At 36.5% G+C, this 16,589-nt stretch overlaps 1 protein-coding gene across 1 annotated transcript; it reads left to right on the forward strand.

Moving 5' to 3' along the window:
• Positions 1-12,388: 12,388 nt before the first annotated feature.
• On the forward strand, positions 12,389-14,703 carry LOC131679552 (uncharacterized). Its single transcript, XM_058960293.1, has 4 exons — positions 12,389-12,516; positions 13,469-13,716; positions 13,793-14,056; positions 14,617-14,703. The coding sequence occupies exons 1-4, from the start codon at positions 12,489-12,491 to the stop codon at positions 14,701-14,703; spliced, it is 627 nt and encodes a 208-aa protein (XP_058816276.1). The 5' UTR covers positions 12,389-12,488.
• Positions 14,704-16,589: the final 1,886 nt, after the last annotated feature.

The raw sequence follows: 16,589 nt of genomic DNA on the forward strand, positions 1-16,589 counted from the left end.
TTAAGAAATCAGCAATATTTGATGAACTTATCTTCGCCACCTTGAAACAAAGGGTTAGTCGGGGGCAAAATAAATCTGAACCAGGGTAATAGTTAACTTAGACTTTTTAAATATTTTGTAAAGAATCAATTAATTCCAAAAAAAAAAGAAAATATGCTTCTTCCCACCAAACACGGAGAAATTGATGCAAAACACGGAGGCCCGGAGATCGCTCCCAAAAACCGGAGTCTCCGGGTCAAACCCGGAGCGGTGACAACCCTAGCTCAGATGCTAAATCTCACATCATTTGGACAATTCTAGACTCTAGAGCTCACTTCGCTTGAAATGTTTGAAATTTGTGCTATGGAAAAATATGGAGGAACAATATATTAAATGCTATAACTTTTGAAGTAGCACTTAGATAATTACAATTTATACCTCTTGTTAAAGTAAATAGTACCTTAGTATTTGAATGGAGACATTTCTGTTTCACGAAAAATACGGGAATGTGGGGTACTGGGTCTTTTTGTCCCCAAAATTCTCTATTTTTAATAATTTTTCTGCACCGTGATGCAAACAAATATTTTGCAGTTTTTCCAATGTGAAAAAATCTTAGAAATCGAACGGAACCTTTTTGACCTTTGTCCGAATACAAAAAGTTGGGGTTATAGGGCCTTTTGTTATACATATCAAATTTTATCATTTTCTCGTGCATATAATATTTCCTTGTGAAATCCAAATTAATCTCTGCAATTGACGAGCAATTGTCACAATCAAACAGTCACTGCCGCATACATCTTTAAAGAAGGGATCTACACAGTGTTACCAGATCTATCGATTTATTAGCAGTCCTACCAATTTTGGGCTTCCCTACCAATTCATAGACGATTAAGGAAAACTATCGATATTTTCTTATTTCGTACAAGTACAATCGAAAAACGGAAGATAGCTTGAGTAGATCCAAAATTGTACGAGAGTTAGGCGTAATTTTAGACTCAAAGCTCACATTTGTGGAACATTACGATACAATAATAAATTAAGCAAATAGTATGTTGGGCTTAATTAAACGTTGCACCCACAATTTTGAAGACTCTTACACAATCAAATCATTATACAATACATATGTCAGGCCAGCTTTGGAATATTTTAGCGTAGTATGGAACCCACATACTGTTCTGTACGAAGAACGTATCGAATCAGTCTAAAAACAATTTCTTTTGTACGCACTTCGTAAACTAAACTGGACGACATTTCCTCTTCCATCGTATAAAGTACGCTGCATGCTCATTAATATACAAACACTCAAAGAATGCCGCGAATTTCCCATGCTTTGCTTGCTTTATCAACGACATTATTTCTCAACGTGTACAATCATTACCTTCGCAAATAAAATTTTAGCCGCCAACTAAGAACTTGTAATTTATTCTAAGAACAATCTTTTAGGCCAACTATGCTGAAAAGAGCCCCGTCAATAGAATGATGTGTCATTATAATAAAAATTGTGTAATAATTGACCTTTCTATATCTAGAAAACAAATTAAATCTGAACTTAACCGTAGAAATAATGTATAAGATGTTAGTAAATATTGTAATACCATTCTATGTAGTCCACATGTGCTTGACGAAAATAAATTAACAAATAAACAGTTATTAGCACTTCTGACCGATAATGGCAAAGAGCCTATATGCGGATCGAACACAGGTGAGCTGCGTACAATGTAATGGACTTACCAACTACGCTTTACCATCCCAAGATGGTAGATTCTAATCTTCGTAATTGTAAGACGTTGTTTGAGGTTTAAGAGTGTCTCTGTCAAGAAGTAGGAATGATGGAGTAGGGCGGGTTAAACGTCCATTATTTGAATGTTGTTATCCAGACTAGTGAAAATGTTTTCGTACAAACTCCATAGCGCGTAACCTCAAACGAATCGAACTGCTTCTAATATGTATTTTAAGAAACACTTCATGTAGTTTCCACATGTTAAATCTGATTTTCGCAACACTGAGGTCATTTAATGTCAGCAATTATCAAACTTTAACAGAAGGACAAACAGTGCTATTTTCGAAGACTATCACGATAACATCAAACTTTTTAATGGTCAAATTTTGGAAACAATAATTTTTCGTTTGTATTTTCAATATATTTTTTGAGTACTCTTCTCTAGGGTTTTAGACTCTAATAAATGTTTTGAAATATACACGATTTAAACCACAACAACCACTATAATTGTCTTGACAATAGACTATGACAATTTACTAAAATTATGTAGCAAAAAGCCAATAAAATTCAAATTGTAAATATATTTTTATTTACGATCCAAACATGATAATGCCAAGAAACGTATGTATTTCAGATTTTCAACTATGAAACTTACAAGAGTTACATTGTGAAAATGTTTCCATATCTAAACATCGAAATCACTCGATCCTTTTAATATAAGCGGTACAATTCATTCCATTGCTAGTCATGTAAAACAGTCGAAATAGAAAACACATTGTGCCCATCTCCCCAACTTACATACGGGGAACGTTCTTTTTGAGCTTTTATATTCTGATTCCTGATTCTGATTCTTGCACGTCACTGTGATGCATAATATGAATGTGATTTTATCATTTAAGCGTAAATTGAGATACTGAATACTGAATCAAAACTGAATTTAAAATTTAAAATTATTTCATTTCTGCAGTACAAGAATTTTCGTGGAAAAAATATTGGGTTGAATCGAAAAAAAAATAACATAAGTGACCAAATACACGAAGTTCTTCAAATATCTTGAAAGGTACCAACATTTGCTTTCACTCCTATGATCAGATTTAGGCTAAAGGTAGGGTCGATTGGTGTAGACTATTTCAGTCACACTTTCACAAAGGCATTTTTGAGCTTTTTTGGGGTTTTACACCTTCATGACGACTTAAAGTTTTTTTGGTAGTGGAAAAGCAACATTTTTTTTCTGTACCAGTCTAACACGACCAGGGCCGGCGGAAAGCGTGGGTAGTATGGGTAGTACGACCCACTCGAAAATAACCGAGTAAGTAATTACCCACTCGAAATTTTGAACCATTTCAAAAAATTCAGATGTGCAACGCATGTATCTCGCACTACACACATTTGAAAACATCAATGTACCATAATTCCATTTGCATAAACGAACGTGATTTAATGTGAATGTAATGTAAGCGTGTGCATTGCGAAAAGGGAAAAATCCTTACTAATGGACCCCTCACCCTATGCTTTCTACCCACTCGGGCGTAAAGTGTTTCACCGCCCCTGAACACGACATAGTGAAAGCTGCCAAAACCGACCGAGAGAATATCGAGTCGATGTGAGACTTCCGGAAGTCCACAAGTCACTTTTGGAGGCTTCTCTATGACAATTTGTCCTTTCGCGGTCCCAGATGTGACGATAAAATGAAAATTTGCAACACCCGCGTATCGCTTACCAATCAGGAATCAGAATATATTGGCTTAAATGGTACGTTCCCCGTATGTTGTCGGGGATTTGTGCCTTGCCGTGTATTTTCATCATTACCTGAACGGAAAGAAAGGAAAAGGAGGAGGGAGGAAATAGAATTGGAAGGGTGGGAAAAATGACAGCACAAACACAAAAACAAACAGCAGGTAAGTTAAACTCACAAGTAATTCAACTCGCCTGCGAGTAAGCCTAAAGCTCTTTACCACATTGGATAAGAAGTATGTCTCTGAGTTTCAGTCGTCCAAACATGGTGTCGTCTATGTAAGGACGGCCGAAAACTCGAAATCACCATTGCGCTACTGCTGAACAGTTGCATATCAAATGACGTAGTCGGATTCACAAAGATCACATGAAAAAGACTCAGCGTGCTGAATAGTTGCCGTGTGGTAATTGAGTTTGCAGTGGCCTGTTAAAGCCCTGGTCAGCATGCCGCAGTGGAGCTTCGAAAAATGTAGGAGATTTTTCGAAGTCACTGGGCACGGTTGTTCTAGAAACGCCTTTGCTTGGCGACACGTTTGTAGATTTCTCCAAAAATTGCGGTGCTCGGACGAAACCAAGGACCATATTGTTTCTCTTATCCAACTTGTCGAAATTAGCAGGGCGGGTTCAGGACCAACGAAGTCAATCGCTGAACCTGCCCTGGCCAATTCATCAGCCCATTCATTTCCAGTAATACCGGAGTGTCCGGGCACCCAAAGAACGGAGTGTCGGGTTCAAAGAACTGCAAGGGACGAACCCCGGTTGAAATGTTTAACTGACGTTTAAGTTTGTTTGAATACCACCCTGATTATGCAGTAGACTGCCCAGATAAATAATGAACTTTTGAAAACTCAATCGGTCCACCTCTGAGTCGATTCCTAGTCCCACCAGGAGTACTTGCACCGAATTTGAATCAATTCGGACAAGTCTAGCTTCCGGACCAGGGCGCCCGAAGTTTGGATGGGATTTTTCGAAAATTTACATGGAGAAAACCCACTATTGACCGCTTGGTGGCAGTTTTGTTGAAGACTGCTTGTCAAACTGGTTTTGACAAAAGAAGTTATTAAACTTTTAACGAAGTGATGTCTGAGTCAGCTTTGCATGGGGCCTATCAGTACATGGTTGGGTATCAATATTTGAGTCCCGTGAACTATACATTTTTGTGAAATAATGGTTCGATTTAACTGAATAGAATGTTTAGAAGATTTGTAGTATATAATACGAGTTATGTTTTAGTTAGAAAATTTTAGCTCCACCCGCGACCCCATAGAGGGCCCCAACACTAACTTTTCATAGAAGAGAGATAGGATATCGAGATGTTCGGAAGAAATACTGCAAAATATCTATTCTACAACTTTGTAGAAGACACCTAATTTCTATCTGTCTCCGTTGAAAAGTTAGTGTTGACGCCCTCTATGCGGTAACATGTGGAACTAAAATGTTCTAACCAAAATATGGCTCGTATTATTCACTATAATTCTTTTGAACATGCTATTGAGCTAAAGCTAACCATTATTTCACAAAAATATTTAGTTCGTGGGAACAGAGTAAGGGATTGTCGTATAGGTTGGGACGCTGTATAAGTTGGGACAGCTCGATATTTTCGTTCCTATGCAGTGTTACCATCTGGTTTTAGCACATACTAGACTCGATCGTAGCTCACTTTTTATACCAAGTTGAAATTATAGTTCATTATTGTCACAGCTGCACTAAGCAGTGTCAAAAAACGAGCGAAAAATCTTTTGTTGTGCTGATTTTAGCGCCATCTTAACTTGAATCTTTTTCATTGAAATTGCAACGTAAATAATTTCAAAGTGTGAAGAAGTAACTAGAATGTTATTACCGATCAGGGTTTTGCGTTTGCTTCACTGGATTTTTTTTCTTCGAAAGATTGGTTTGGGATAAGCGTGTCGTATAGGTTGGGACACCATACAATTACGCATGCGTAAAAGATTGCGTACAAGTTTTACATGTAAAAACTGGTAGTCTGATTAACTTTGTCAAATGGAAGTAAATAAGTCTTTCAGTTACTTATTCTTATTCCAAAATACCAATTAACAAAAAAATATTAACCAAAAAATAAATATAAGGCATTAAAATAAATATAAGGCATTAAAGTTAAAGTCTTATTTAAAATTGCAAGTAAACATCTTCCATTCGCAGACATTAAGCCACATAATATATCTACAAAATAGTGTACTACAAGCTAAAAAATATTGTCATGGAAACAAGATATCAGCCTCTAAACAAACCCGTCCCTAGACTACATTCCCTTTCTGACGCACACACAACCATGCACTGCTAGGCCCCATGCAAAACTGACTCAGACATGACTTCGTTGAAAGTTTAATAACTTCTTTTAACCCTCAAAAAGGCAACCGGGTCTCAGAGGCCCGGCACGTTACAATTTTTTAGTTACAAAAAAATGTGTATGCAGTATAAGCTTGGGCATGGACATTTTGATAAGTAGCTTTGAAATCTATAACAAAAATAAAGAATTGTGAAATTTTCATCTATGGAAGATGCGCAGCTATGTTTGAATTTTTTACATGCACAAAAAGGCAAGCCGGGCCTGGCAGGCCCGGTGTGCATGCAATATTTACTAGGAATACCACGGGTTTTATACATTAATATTTATCTGAAAAAAACATTTTTATTAGTTCATCTTCATATTAGCAGGAATTTTTTTCATGTTTCGATTGATTTTATCTTTTTACTTTTTTTATAAGAAAAAAATCTTGAAAGTTTGAGCGAATTTTATACATTTCTTTTATAAGAAATGTAAAAATAGCATACGATAATGACGTGTGTCATATTTTTTTGGGTAAATACTTTTATTTCACCCACTGTGGTCTACTTGACAATTATTTGGATACAACATAACCTATCTCTGTCGTTATTGTCTATTTTTATTGTCTATTCTTTGTGTTATAGTTGTCGTAATTATTCAAATTGTAGGATCTAAAAGCAACAAAAATTGAAATGGCTATGAGACGATATGCCCATGTTTTCAATCGTTTCAAAGAATCTGAAATAATGGAAGAAATTCGAGAAAATTCAACAGCAGACGATTCCGAAACTGATTTGCAAAGCGAGGAAGAAGATGCTTTCGACGATGAATCTGATGCAGAAAAATATGAATATGTACTCCGGTTATGCATCAGAAGAAATTAATAGCAACCAAGAAACATTTATTGGTCGTGTTCAAACGAAAAGGATCTCAGAACCAATCGACAGTCGACGTGATCTTCCGAGTACTCACCTTTTGGAAAAAAGTTGACCTTTTTACATCCATCGCCTTATACGCTGAAATCGGGATTTGCTGCGTGTTCGTACTCATCATCCTGTAATTCCGGAATCGGAAGTTGGATCAATTAGAAATTCAACAGCAGCCAATGGGAATGCTGTACCTTTCATTTGAAACCAAGTTTGTAAAAATCGGTAAAGAATTCGCTGAGAAATATGTATGACATTATCTTAGGAGCTTAGTAAGTTCCCCCGGGGCATCAAGAACCTCCATAGCTGGCCAATGTGGTCGAAGTGCCTTCGGTGGGTCATTAATGATCTAGACATGCAAAGCCAAGTAATGTTGCACATATTTTAATATATATTGCATCATTTGGACATCATGGTGATATCAATTTCTATGGAAATTTACTGTGTGATTGTACTCTTCAACACGTAACTCCAGAACCGAAAGTTGGATCAATAAAAAAAATCAATAGCGACTGATGGGAAGGCTGCACCTTTCATTTGAGACTAAATTTGTACAAATCGGTCCAGCCATCTCAGAGAAAAATCGGTGAGATTGTTTGCCACATACATACATCCATACATACACACACACACATACAGACATTTTACGATCTCGACGAACTGAGTCGAATGGTATAAGAGATTTGGCCCTGTGGGTCTCGTTTAGAAAGTCGAAATTTCGACCGATTGCATAACCTTTCTATATGAGAACGGCAAAAAGGAGCTTGAATTTAGACGGGCCTGAGAGGCCCGGCTTGCCCTTTAATGTTAGGATTTTAGCTTGCCTTCACAAGGGTTAACAAAGCCGGATTGACTAGCAATCTTCGACAAAGTTGTACACAATTAAATTATTTGTCTTATTTTCACTTACAGTGATAATATGATGCATACAGGGCCACCTAGCGACGAAAATTCGATCTACAGTATTTTCTTCATGTAAATTGTCGAAAAATCCCATACAAATTTCAGGCGCGTTGGTCCGGTAGCTAGACTCGTCCGATTTGCTTCGAATTTGGAGCAAGAAGTCTTGATGGGACTAGGAATCGACTCAGAGGTGGGCCGATAGGGGTCATTTTTTTTCTTCTCACTCTATTATGCACCGCTACCGCAATTCCGCTTGACTACCTCTTTATTCACATGGGATAATGTGCAATGTATGGTTCCTAGCTGCTTCTAATCAATTATTACCCACAACCCAAAATCGCGTTGACTCTGGCCCAGTATGCCCACGAGTAAAGACGGTACTGAGCAAGGTTATAGATAATATAGCTCCATTTAAAAGTTGTTCAAAAAATTGTGCGGTTCCCTTCCTAATTGTATCAAAAGTCATTCAGTGTTTCTGATGCAGCCGATTTTAAAAAATACGTATTCGAGCTTCTTTTGCGTAAAATGATGTAATTTTTCGAAATTCACAGGTCAAGTAATTCAACTTTTGTCAAGTAAGACCAATTGTGTCAAACAACAACATCTTTAGATTTTCGTAGAAAATCAATAAGAATGTTTTTGAAGTTTTAAAGGTTTTATGTATCGTTACATTAGAAGCTTGAGCTCTGTCCATTGATATAATAAAAGACGAATTTTATTTTTCATTTCATGATCCAAATCCTGGAACAGTTTGATTGATTACTTTATATCAATCAGCCAATTTTGTCAACTTCCTTAACCCTTCCATGCCCAACTTTTTTCTAGTGCATGTAGGGTTTCAAAACTATTTTTCCTTGAAAATGGTTGGGTCAAGATACACGAAAAGCCTATTTTCATAAAGATAGATGCTTCCATGGCAGTGCTAGAAGCTGGTCAATTTTTACCTTCTTATGCTCAATACAATTCTCCTATAATAATTACAATACACAGTGTTTTAAAACGTCGTTTTCGTGCTCAAAATTAATAGCGTCTAAACCGTTGACTTTAGAGGTATAGTTTGTTTGGAGAAGTTGTTGTTCTTATGATTGCGTAACCACAGAAGTATACCGTTCAGTGATTAATTCACCTATAAGAGATATACGAAATTTATTTTCCGTACTAATTAAGATAGAGACTTTGTGTCTTCGGCGAAGTTGTAGCAAATGTTACTACAAAATAAATTGCCGAAGACACTATATATCTAGCTTTAGTAGTTTACGAGTTATGGGACATATTATATCGAAGACCCCTTAAAATTAGTTTTTACATGATAACTTTTTTAGACGTTCTCGTATCTTCTTGGAATCTTCCACAAAGTTATTTGCAGTATCGAAGCACATATTTTTGCCGAACATAGTTACTTCCTATCTGTTGAATTTAAAAGGATATTCCAAACTTTACGATATTTTGGAGTAACTTCCACCTTAAATAATTCGTTAAGGAGCAAAAAGGAGCAAACAACATCATAACATACTGAAAGTACTAGCTTTTTACTTTCATATAGTGGCACGATTGTTAGTTGACGCGATACTCCCCGAGTATTATGTTCAATACAATATGCCATCCCAGTGGTATAAAATGAAATATTCAAGCGCACTGCGACAAACAGCTTCATGTTTTTATGGTAAATTGCATAGAACACGTTCGCCTAAAACATGCAATGCATATGGTTTGCCTTTCAAAAATCAAAGTGTAGTTTTGGATGTGTTTAATAATGTCGATATTTTCATTATAAAGTAGAAAAATAAATTTATTTTTAATTATCGTTTTCTCCGTCATCTTCAAAGCTTTCTTCTTCCACTAGAAGAGCTTTGGCGTCTTCTGAAAATCGTTTTATGATTTTTTTTAGCCATCCCCGAGCTTCAGTCACGACAGGATCCACATTGCGAACAGGTGACGTTAATCAAGCTCCCTTATAAATGTCACGAAAGACATTAATAAACCTTCTGGTGGATGGAAATCCTCCATCGTTTTTTTCAAGCTTACCACTGATTGTTTAAATTTCTCGAACGCACGATATGCTTCGTTTCGTACTTTGATCTTGATTGTGGTCAAAGTTTCCTTTTCCTTTTTTGGACATCTATAAATATGTTTTATGCATTTTATACCACTGCGATGGCATATTGTATTGAACATAACACTCGGGGAGAATCGCGTCGACTAACAATCGGGCCACTATATGAAAGTAAAAAGCTAGTGCTTTCAGTATGTTATGATGTTGTTTGCTCCTTTACCTAGTTACCCAAAAAAAAATCGTAAGATTTGGAATATCTTTTTAAATTCAACAGATAACTTTGTGGAAGATTCCGAGAAGATACGAGAATGTCTAAAAAAGTTATCATGAAAAACTAATTTTAAGGGGTCTTCGATATAATATGTCCCATAACTCGTAAACTACTAAAGCTAGATATATGGTTTCTTCAGCAATTTCTTTTGTAACATTTGCTACAACTTCGCCGAAGACACAAAGTCTCTATCTTAATTAGCACGGAAAATATATTTCGTATATCACTTAAAGGTGAATTAATCACTGAACGGTATACTTCTGTGGATGCGCAATCATAAGAACAACTTATCCGAACAAACTATACCTCTAAAGTCAACGGTTTAGACGCTATTAATTTTGAGCACGAAAACGACGTTTTAAAACACTGTGCAATAGTCCAATTACGTGGAGAACGTAGCCAACGGCAGTCTAAATTGATAAGTTTTATCAGTTTCCAATAATATTGCACCATAACGAAGATATATGAAAAAATCATTTTCCGTCGTCAACGTGAACTGTCCCTGGCAGCACTGCTCCATCGGAATCCAATCAGACTAATTACAATAACTTCAGTTCTAGAGCTGATCTGTGTAACTGTTAATACCCAAATTAAAGGCAATAGTCACATTAATGAATCTTACTTGTTTTTGTGAGCAAATCTCACCTCAATCAAAAGTTATAGCTGTTTAAAAACGTTGTTGTCCACAAACAACATGGGCATGAATGGATTAAATACATACAATTTTGATTCCGTTAAATGTCCTAGGAACTAGGTAGAATTCTGCCACATTTACACTTCATTTACTCAACTTGTATACGATTTTGCATAATGTTGGGCTCTTTTGCTGTAAACCTTGAGTTGAATTCGTTCCGATAAAATATAAATAACCGCTTAAAAAATTGTGTAGCGCAATTCACGAAAATAGGTCACCAAAAACTGCAAACTAAGTAGCGTAATATTTTAATTCCTCGCTCAAACCAATTCCCCTGCGGACACGACTAGATCTTCTGGCATAGATGGAAAAGAAAAGCCCCTTTCTCAAAACAAAAACCACCCGAAAAAGTATCACAGATCCCTTATTGCCACTTCTGCAACCCAATCCGCCCCGCCCCCCAGTGGAAGCCTCCGGTAGCGATAGAAACGTGGGGGAAAGCAAAGGCAGGAAAAGAAATCGAATGACCACTTCATTTCCCTCATTTCAGTTACATTTAAAATGTTTTATTTGCACTCGGCCGGCGGCAGGGATGGGAAAAGATTTTTACATTTTTTTCTTCCTTTTCGTGATAGGCGGCACTCCCAGCCTATATGTAGCTCCCAGAAAGAATAGGAAAGCTTCATCGAATGTTTCCTTCTGTCCTGTCCTGTTGTATATTTTCGGGGCAAGCAAGTCGCCGAAGGGCGCCAGCAACAGAGATAAGACATTTAAATAAATTCAAACAACACCAAACGAAACCTCGAATGTACCCCTTTTTTGCGTGTTGGAATGTATCGTCCCAGTTTATTTGGCTTATTTAGGCGATTCGTTTCTGCATGGGAAAAGGTTATTTAGTGATCTGGATATCCTACGCGTTGGCGGGTTGTTTTTGATCTTAAATCCGCAATTTAGGTTTTAGCTTCTTTTATTGATTTATTAAAATAATTTAATTTTTTTTATCGATTATTTTATGCCAAGACTAGTCATTAGACCGACACAAAAATTTACTTTCTTCGGAAGACCGCCCAAGGAACAATTTCTGCTGAAAAAACGTATGTGCAAGATATTTAATCAGCTTATGCTGATTAGCTGCGTTTTGAAATATTCAAGCTACTGCTCTTCAATGCTTGACCAGTTGACATTCAGCATTTGCTGATTAGTTTCTTCAGTCGCAGTTCTGTGTGGCTCATAACATTCGTTCAACTGTTTCTGACAAAGTAAGCTGAAAACAAGCTTTTTCCACACGCAAACAAAACTTGTTCAGTACCTTGTTCAGCTTTTTCAAGGAGTTGCTGATTAAGTTTAAGCTGCAATTATTTAGCAATCGTTCAGCTTGTTGTAAAGCGCTTGAAAAGCTAATGGTAAAAACATTTTTTTCACCAACAATTTTCGGCATTTTTTTCAATAAATTTAATCTTCTTTCCATTCGTAATTTAACGTAATGGTTAACGGAGCTTGGGCCCCCCAAAATCAATCAGCACCACAAAACCTTACCTTCCACGATGAAATTTTGCGAATCCATTTCCTTTTTCCAGCATTTGTATTCGAACCCAGGTACATTGTGTTACTACATTCGTCGCTCTTCCAGCTAAGCCATATCGCCTTTCTACTAGCACATGAAAAATTGGTCATCATACCAATCAAGGAAGTATTCATATAGTCATATATTAATAGCTGAATTGATATTTTTAATCAGCGTTGTGTTAATGACAGTTCAAAAACAGCGCTGATCAACTGCTTTATAACAGCCTCAAATATGTATATTCAAACAGTGGGTGTAACCTTAGAACAGGAGGTGCAACCTTACACCTCGGATGGTAACGTCATTTTTGTCGATAATTTTTTTCATTACATCGGAGCATTTTTTTCAAAACCTCGAATCATTTGGCATTAAAAGTCGTGATTTCATTCATCTACTGTGCTGCTGAAAGTTAATAAAATGAGCCAGTGTCATATCCACGATACAGGTAAGTGGATTGTTCTCAAAAATTTATGAACTTGCAGCCCAAATCGCATATAACAAAACGCAGTGCATGTTGGTTACAGGTGCTGCAAACTATGTTTGTTCAGCGACGGTGGTCTGTGGAAATAATGTTTTATTTAACGTTAAAAATATGCTCGTTTTGCAACAATGTAGACTTGATAATCCCAAACTGAATGCTAATTATTCAATTGGAAATTGTTGCATTGTGATTATTTGGTACTGAATCAATAACTATTACTATAAATCGCACGATTAGCACTGTATTTTTAACGCTAGTTACTATAATGTTATCGGTATGTTATCTGCATTTTAGACACCGGTCACTTCTTCTGCATTGTGCAAACCATCGAAGCGAGTCGACCGGTCCTTTCAATAGTTCCACATCAATGGATCGATGGAAAATATCTATTATGGCCACCAAAGCGGTTGGAATTACTTATAAGAGATCCATCATCGAAACCATCTCCAAATTGGAACAGATTAAAATGCGAAGAAAAACGAAAATATATCCCCACCTTTGACGAAGCTGAAACTGAGGCAGCATATCTTTCGGGTCACACTACCGATACATCAGATGTACAGTTGATCCCACCTACAAAGAAGGTGAAGACCAAAGCGGGCCGCAAACTAGCGAGCATTGATTTAAACCACCTACTCAGTAAGTTCAAGTTAGAATTCTGGTTCCGGTAATAAACGATTCTAATTAGAATCATCGGTTGTGTCACAGGAGTCGGAATACTAACTAGAATCAGCTAGAATTCTGGCTCATTGTCCGGTTGAACTATACTGGGTAGATTTCCTTTTACAAAAACATCAAGCGATTTTTCGATTTTAATACGAGCCAGAGTATCGCTGGCAATGTTTACAAAATGCATATGACTCGGGTTTAAAATATCAAGCATTATAAAAAACTAATATTTGTTATCTTCTTTTAGGCCCTTCAAATAGTATTATGCCAGGTACGTTTGAGCTTACGCTAAATCAGTCCGGAATGGACAACATTGGAATCTTAACACCACTTGTGAAAATTCACGAGACTCCAAGCATATCGCTCACTCAGTCTACAACTCTCAGTGATGTCATTGGTGGCCATGGGTCACCATTAGTTGAATCCGAAACATTTCCAATTATGCAGCAAGTTTTTGTCAATGAAGAAAATACGACGTGTGAGTGTATCTCACAGGTAAGTAGCACATATTGATTCTCCAATCAAACCAAGAATCAAACATTTTGTCATTAAACGTTATCCACGTTTATAGGAGAAAACGAAACAGGAAATCCTAGATAAGATTGATCAAGCCAAAGAGGAAGTAGTGTCGACTGTTCTGCATGCGATGGAGAACATTATAACAAAAACTATTTCAGTCGTAAAAAGTGATTTTGATGCGAAGTTGGCTCTTTTGCAAGACGTTAAGCCACAATTATCAGGAATGGCAAACTTCCAGTTCCTGCCTATATCGACTGTTAGCCGGTTCGAAGAAGAGAACAGTAAATTAGAGAATGCAGACTACGCTAAAAACGTGGTAAGTCAACAAAACCTAGCATTAAATTCAATTGGTTGTGGTTATAAAAAAAAGGCTGGCTATGTTATTAAATTCATGTGGTGTAGTTTTCCAACATTGTTTCCAATATCGTACTACAGAAATCGAGGTAAAAATGTTTTTATTGCTTCTCAGGTGTCCTTCATGAAGAATATAATCGGAAACAGGAGCGATAATGTCAACAACACATGTTATGAGTTGGTGGATAATTTTTTTGATAGGAAGTTTATGACTGTTTGTTCCTGCACTGGAACAAGTCGAGGAGAAGAACAAAAATGTGCTTTACAAAAGTTTAGCCACGTTCTTAATGTGTTTTTTTAATAATAAAAAGTACAAACGACAACTTCTCAGTAAATATAATGGAGGAGTTTTTTAAGTCCATCATAAGGAACGCAAAGAAACGGAGCGAAAGCAGAGGATTACGAAACTCAAGTATCCACCGAAGAGTAAACAAAATCTATCGGAAAATTCATTATGCTTAACCCAGGTTATAGATCTAAAAATATTTCGCTGCTGTGCCAATAACGAAATTCTCATTTCAGAGGCCGATTTGGAAATCTACTGCCGAACCACCTATTTCTACTAGTTCTTCAGATGACGACGAAAAGGATGAAAACAGTCGACCGTGATTCCTATTCATGATTTTTTTTTCATCTGCCTAAATGAATTTTTCGAACACAACCTAAACACATGAATTAGCTGATATTTGTTGAAAAATAATATAAAACGGAGAGTGTTGTTTTTTCACGAATTTATTTTTAATTTATTCGACATCTCGTGATGTACTTCAAATACCTTGTTTTGGAAAAGTATGGTGAAGTGGTATAAATACAGTTTTAGTTTCGTTGTACTTTACAGCTACTAATTTGCAGAATATATCTTCTATAGTATAAGATTTTTCTTGCTTCATGCATGATGTTTGTGCAGCGTATATGTGTAAGTAAGATGAACGAATAGGTTTCAAGAAGAACATTTCATTTTGTTGTACCTGCCGACCGTGTATGATTATTTCGCTCTATTGATTGATTGGTCCGGAGTTCATCTGAACAATTTCATCTTGTTTCGTCAAAAACCATGAGTTTTTGTAAACGTTGCTTAAACAAAAATCGTTTCTAATATGACATTGAACGATGTTATCTCTTATTTTCAATTCCGGTTGAAAATGATAATTTATTTTCGAGGTTGACATAATAGCACTTCTTTCAAATATTCTGTTGGCAACTTGTTCAAGATTATTATGTCCATGACGTAATAGTCTTTTTATTTGCAATAGCGCATTTTCAAAAGGATATGCAGAAATGGTTTCCAATGTGCCAAACCTGTTTACATCATCGACCACGTTTTCCAAATTATGGATGTTGCTGGTGATGTATTGTCCACCATATATAGATTTGAAGTCTTGTATGTAGCATTCAAAAATATGTTGAGCCGCAGAACGATATTTTGCATAAACCTCGCACGATCCATATTGTAACAGCAACAAAAAGAAGTAAAAAGTGTGAGTAAATGTTTTCACATAATATATCTTTCAACACAACAATGCCAATATAGTTCAAGAAAATTCTCCATTCCACACCTTTCCAGAAAACTAGGCAATCCATGCCCCGCATCGTCCGAAGAATTTCCGAAAGAAGTTTTGTTCTAATAATTAATTTTAATTTTAATAGTGTTTGTTCATCTCTAGCCGAAAGTTTCCCTTCAAATCCTAAAGTCCCATCTAACCAACCGGTAAGGCACCTTTTCATTACACCTAATTCCAACAAGTGTAAGGAATCGGCAACAACGAAGTCCTTCACCATGTCTAGTCCGGGTATCTTTAAGGTTGCACAGAGAATGCGCAAAATTCACAAACGAAAAAAGCAGTTTTTTTCCACACCGTATGTCAGATCTTCATAAAAATCAATCAGCGTATGTAGAATTTTGTTACAGTACTGCTGATTGATTTTTATGAAGATCTGACATACGATGTGGAAAAAAAACTGTTTTTTTCGTTTGCGAATTTTGCGCATTCTCTGTGCAACCTTAACAGCGGTGAGTTTCCTTTGTGGTATCTACCATACGCTTGAAGACGAAATTTTTCATCGATTCTCAATTCACAACGGACCTCTGGAAACACAACGGTTCTAGATACATGCGAATACTCTCCCTCAATTGTACATTTTAAACAGTCATGAATGCCATTGAAGTTTGTTACTCAATATGTAACCTTCAACAAAGCCGTTTGCACTGAAATAAATAACGCGTCCTTAATTAAAATTTAAACTAAAATAAGTTTCAAATGTTCCACTCATCAGTAACTGATAATAGCTTGCTGCCAGTTAACTGGTGCCAATTTGGTGTTAGTTTGGATATATCGTCCAGTTGGCAGTAAGTTGATGTCAGTTACAGACGAGTGGAACACGAAAAATTCAAATCCAACTTCGCTAAGTTAGATGTTGTGCGCAAATTGGTACACATAAAGGATACATGTTTCAAATACTTAAAATGTACAAAAAATGGAAGGGTGTTAAGCAGC

This window comes from Topomyia yanbarensis, chromosome 2, assembly GCF_030247195.1.
Source record: "Topomyia yanbarensis strain Yona2022 chromosome 2, ASM3024719v1, whole genome shotgun sequence".
NCBI lineage: Eukaryota > Metazoa > Arthropoda > Insecta > Diptera > Culicidae > Topomyia > Topomyia yanbarensis.

Coding starts and splice junctions, on each gene's coding strand:
- LOC131679552 (XM_058960293.1), top strand. CDS start 12,489: ATGAGCCAGTGTCATATCCACGATACAG. Junction 12,517..13,468: donor GTGTCATATCCACGATACAG/GTAAGTGGATTG, acceptor ATCTTCTTTTAG/GCCCTTCAAATAGTATTATG. Junction 14,057..14,616: donor CAGACTACGCTAAAAACGTG/GTAAGTCAACAA, acceptor TTCTCATTTCAG/AGGCCGATTTGGAAATCTAC.